We start from the raw sequence: 5,582 nt of genomic DNA, 5'->3' as shown, positions 1-5,582 counted from the left end.
CATCTCTCTATCTATCCATCCATCCATCCATCCATCCATCCATCCATCCATCCATCCATCCATCCATCCATTTATCTTGGTGCCCATCATGGTATTATCTGAGCACCTTCCAGGAAAACAGACTAGTATAACAAGCCCCCAGTGGTCTTCTCCAAGACTTCCACTCTTCCTTTCCCAGTGGTTATCCTCAGATGGACTTTCCTGGGTAGCCTTCTAATCCATAAACCCCCAGGTACCAAAGGATTCCCTGAGGAGTTGAAAGAGATCATGTCTGACACAGAGAGAAAGTTCAGAAGACTTCATTGTGTTGGGAGACTTCAACACCATGCAAACTACCCCTCTAATAGAATTGCCCAGCATCTCCTGTTCAATTAGCCTTTGCCACTGATTTCAAGAGAAGCATGCAGGCCACAATTTTCAAAACTGACTATTGATTTCAGGTGTCTTCATTTTAGACTGTCCAATGTATTGCTCTGGGGTATAGGCATCCAGATGCCTAATGTGTGGCAGCAGTGTGCATGCCCAGAGGCAGAAAACTAGATGTTTAAGAGCTTTTCTACTGCAAAACCTTGGATGCTAAACAAATTTAGGCACCTACAGCATTCAGTCGTAGCTGTGGGGGGCTTTGTGAATCCCAGTGGGGACTGATTCTGAGATTTAGGCACCTAAACCCCTTTGTGAATCGAGTCCAAAGCCTCTTTTGAAAATAGGACATATCCACTTTTATTTTTCCCTAGGTAACTTACCCAAAGCCACACATGGATTCTGTATCAGAACCAGGAACAGATCTCCCATTTCCTGAGTCCCTGGGCAATGCCTGTCCACTGGATAGACCTCATTTCCTAATGACAGAGTCCTCTACCCATCGAGCCAAAGAACAACTTCAGTGACAGTGAATATAAGGGTACGTCTACACTTACTTCCTGGTTCGGCGGCAGGCAATCAATCTTCTGGGATCGATCCCGGAAGTGCTCACCATCGACGCCGGTACTCCAGCTCGGCGAGAGGAGTACGCGGCATCGAAGGGGGAGCCTGCCTGCCACGTCTGGACCCACAGTAAGTTCGGATTAAGGTACTTCGAATTCAGCTACGTTATTAACGTAGCTGAATTTGCATACCTTAGTTCGAAGTGGGGGGTTAGTGTGGACCAGGCCTAAGGGGGATTCTTCACTGAGGCAGCTGAAAGACCCAGTGGCCTAGACACTTGTCCATCCTTTCTACCCATAAATATTAAAGACACGGGCTGGGATATTCAAAGAGTCCCAGAGGAGTTGGATGCCTTGCTCTGCTGACATCCAATGAGATTTGGGTTCCGGACTGCCTCTTCTTTGAAAGCCCCTTCCTTAATTATTTATTACAGAGTAAAGCCAAAATTAACATAAGCCCATAGTTCCCAGTACAGGTGTTTCATCATGAACTCTAGGCATACAAACGAGCAGTGGCAGGACAAACAAAGGAGATGTGACACTACTTGGAGACTGAGTCATGGAGCAGTAGAATAGTGAATGTGGCCATAATGTTGTAGATAGTGTTAAATGTCATCATGACGAGAAGTGCCAGAACCAACAGCTAGGTGTTAGGCCAGAAATGAGATGCAAATCCAAGAGAGGAGGAGATTGATAGCATGGATCCATTCCACATGGGACCTGAAAACCCTCTCCAGGATGTTAAGAAAAGATAAAGAAAAGTAGAATAAAATAATTTTATTGTCTCTCCTGTTCTGAGTGGTAACAGAGATTGGGTCCTTCCAGTTTAATTGGAGGAAAAATCAGTAATGTGGAGTCAGGGTTTATTCTCATTGTAATTTGTTTGTGTACAATAGATGCACCAGTCATGGAACAGAGGTGGTCACAGACAGCATATAGACAATCCCCTGTCTCAGAAATTTCTGCACAGATGCCAGTGCCCATTTTCCAGAGAACAACAAATATAGGATTGAAAAGCATTTTCTCCATAGATGTTTTTCGTATTTTTACTTGACGTTGCTTTTGTTGTTGTTATAAAGAGATGTTCTAACAAAACAAACAAACAAAATAATTATATCACTTATTTATTTATTTTGATAGCCATTAATCTGTTTAGGAACTTTTACACTTTTTAATCATTGCAATAGAACATATATTTAGAAAGACCAGTGCAATCTTCCCACATGTAAAATTATGCAGCATTTGGGAATCCAGGACACCAAGCAGAGACAAAATATGATAACAAGCCACACCCACACCCAGGAATCCAAGACTTGTGCCATGTAAAATGTGGACATTTCCCAAATCAAACAGAGCAGAAAAGCTGATAAAACACAAAACTAAAATCTTGAATTACCTGTGTGGAATGCAGAGTTATTGATAGCCATTGATGGACTTATTCTCCAGAAACCTATTTCATTCTTTTTTTAACCTGCCCCAAACTGGACCTGGGTTTAAAAAAGAATTAGATAAGTTAATGTAGGATAGGTCCATCAGTGGCTATTAGTCTCAGTGACCAGGGATGCAATTCCATGCTCTGGATATCCCTAAACTTCTGACTGCCAGATTCTGGGACTGGACAAAAGGGGATGGATCACTCAATAATTGTCCTGCTCTGTTCATTCCCTTTGAAGCACCTGGCATTGGCCACTGTTGGAAGATAGGACATGGGCTAGATGGACCATTGGTCTGACCCAGTATGGCCGTTCTTATGTTCAGAGCATATGAGAGTTATGATTCTGGTTAGGGCTGTAGCAAATATCAATTAGAAATGTCACCATCCCAAAATTTACTGTGTCCTCAAGGAAGCTCCCATTGGCATGAATGGGAGACAACCTAGATGCCAACTCCCTTGCTAGTTAAGCCAGATTGAATCATTCCCATACCAGTCACTCTCATTTTATGGGAGCACCATATATTTACTGATTATTTTTCTCAGTGCTTCCTTGACCTCTTTGTTCCTCAGGCTGTAGATGAGGGGATTGGCCAGGGGAGTCAGGACCGTGTAGAAGACAGAGAAGACTTTGTTGAGATCTCTAAGTGTGTTAGTGTCTGGTAACATGTAGACAATGATTACAGTCCCATTGAAAATTGTCACCACCATGAGGTGAGAGGAACAGGTGGAAAAGGCCTTTTGCCTGCCGGTGGTGGAAGGAATTTTCAGGATAGTGGAGACGATGCAAACATAGGATGCCAAGGTTAATAGAAATGGGGGCAGGGTGTCTATGGAAGAGAATATTATAGTCACTAGTTTAATCAGGCTGGTGTCACTGCAGGAGAGCTTAATCACTGGGGTGAAATCACAAAGGAAATGGTCAATTTCATTGGGGCCACAGAAATATAACTGTGACATTAAACACGTTATTATGGTCGTTGTCAGAAATCCATTCATCCATGATCCAGCTGCTAGCTGGAGGCAGATTCTGCCATTCATAAGGGCTGCATAGTGAAGTGGTTTATGTATTGCTAAATACCGATCATAAGACATCGCTGCTAGGAGACAACATTCTGTAGCTGCCAAGAAACCAAAAAAATAAAATTGCACAATACACCCACAGAATGATATAGTCCTGTCCCCAGTCAGGAGACTGGCGAGCACCCTGGGCAGGATGGTGGAGGTGTAGCAGGTCTCCAGGCAGGACAAGTTCCCCAGTAAGAAATACATGGGGGTGTGAAGGTGCTGATCAGCCACAACTAGCGCAACAATGAGGATGTTCCCAGCCATGGTCACAATGTAAACCACTAGAAACAGCAGAAAGAGGCAATATTGCAGTTCAGGTCGATCCCCAAATCCCAGGAGGATGAATTCCATTATGTATGTTTGATTTTTCCCTTCTTCTTTCTTCATGAGCTTTCTTCGTGCAGGGTCCCCTTTTCCTATTCTCCATGAGATTTACCTAGTGATAATTTAAAAAGTAATGAGCATTGAAAGTTTAATGTACAGTTAAACTTATTAGATTTCCAGCTCTTTCATTCAAGGAAAGTTCAAAGTGCAAATGGAGAGTATGGTTTATGCTCTCATTAAGACAAGAAACTCCTTAAATCCAAGATTTTACACAAGATTTTCAAATAGAGATTCCCCACTCGCCAGCCCCAAAGAGCAGCTAAGCTGTTAATTTCTCATTTTTCCACCCCCAACTTTGTTCATTCATAGATTTAAAAGCCAGAACAGACCATTGGATTTGAAGGCCATCATGTCTGTATAACACAGAACTTCCCTGCATTAATTCTTGTTTGTACTACAGTAGATCGTACAGAAAAATAGCTAGAAAGAGCCATTGTGATAATCTACCCTGGCCTCTTGTATATCACAAGCCATATCACTTCCCCGGTTACCCCTGCCCTGAGACCAATAACTTTTGGTTGAGCAAAGCATAGGTGACAAACTGGGAATTATCTGCATTATTTTGCACGACTACTGTGCATCACTCTCTGTGTTAGTTTATGATGGATGACTTGCCATGGGTGAGATCAAATAGGGTTGTTAGAGGAAACAGACATGAAAGGAAAATCAACAACCTAGGTAAGAAGTATCCAAGCAAACAGTCACACACAACAACCAGCAAAGTTACACAGTTGTTTTACGAAAGCTGCGAAGGGAGAGATCAAAAGATCTGGCCAGGTAAAGGATTCACCTGGAGACGCAGAGAGAGGGTCTGTAGGGCGGCAAACTATCCCTCAGACTCAGAAGTGGGATCTGGAAGAACCTGAGCTAGGAAGAGAAAAGTTAAGCGTAGGTATGACAAGAGCTGTTAGGACTCTGTTGTTTTAATCCATTTTCCTAAATGCTGTGTAGAGTTGGGCAAAGAAATCCCATGTTATTTTGAAAAAGCTGTTTCTGTGCCCTGCAAACTCACTCTGTCACAGGCTTCGGGAGGGAAATCTATAGCAGAACCAATTTCCACTTAGACCTGCTGGGGTAACACCGCTGTCACCAAAGGGGTGGTAATGTGGTGACTTGGAAAGTAGTTGGATTGCAGGATCCCACCCAAGAAAATGGGAAGCATAGGCCAGTCACTTGGAAGGGGTGTGCTTGAGGGACAGGAGAAGGGTCCAAGAAGGGGCAGCTGCCTCAGGACCATGAGAGCAAATCTTCCAAAAAGGCAGCCGGTCGTGATTTTGAAGACATCAGGAGATGGAGACTCCACCACTTCCCTTAGCACTTGGTTCCAAAGTTTAATTTCCCTCACTCTTAAAAAATTGTGCCTTATTTCTAAAATGAATTTGTCTGACTTCAGCATCCAGACATTGGTTCTTGTGACTTCTTTGCTAGATTAAATCACCCGTTAGTATCCAGGGTTTTCTGCTCACAAAGGCACTTATCCACTGTAATCAAATCACTTCAGAATCTTCATTCTAAAAAGCTAAACAGGTTGAGCTCCTTAGCTCTCACTGCAAAGAATTTTCTCCAGCCCTCACATATTTTTGTGCCTCTTTTTTACACCTGCTCCAATATTTCAATATCTTTTTTTTTAAATGTAGACATCCACCAGGACTGGATGCAGTTTGGTTTCAGCAATGCCTAATAGAGAGGTAAAATCACCTCCATACACCTGCTCACCACTCCCCTGTTTTTACGTTATAGGATTATAGGTCCCTTTGAAATCAATGGAAGCA

At 42.9% G+C, this 5,582-nt stretch overlaps 1 protein-coding gene across 1 annotated transcript; it reads right to left on the bottom strand.

Moving 5' to 3' along the window:
* Positions 1 to 2,865: 2,865 nt before the first annotated feature.
* LOC135886048 (olfactory receptor 5AP2-like) lies at positions 2,866 to 3,813 on the bottom strand. The gene has a single exon (XM_065413938.1). The coding sequence runs from the start codon at positions 3,811 to 3,813 to the stop codon at positions 2,866 to 2,868; it is 948 nt and encodes a 315-aa protein (XP_065270010.1).
* Positions 3,814 to 5,582: the final 1,769 nt, after the last annotated feature.

Source organism: Emys orbicularis, chromosome 12 (genome assembly GCF_028017835.1).
Source record: "Emys orbicularis isolate rEmyOrb1 chromosome 12, rEmyOrb1.hap1, whole genome shotgun sequence".
NCBI classification, from domain to species: Eukaryota; Metazoa; Chordata; order Testudines; family Emydidae; genus Emys; species Emys orbicularis.
Note: the sequence above shows the minus strand (reverse complement) of the source record. Positions and strands in the feature narration are given on the sequence as shown.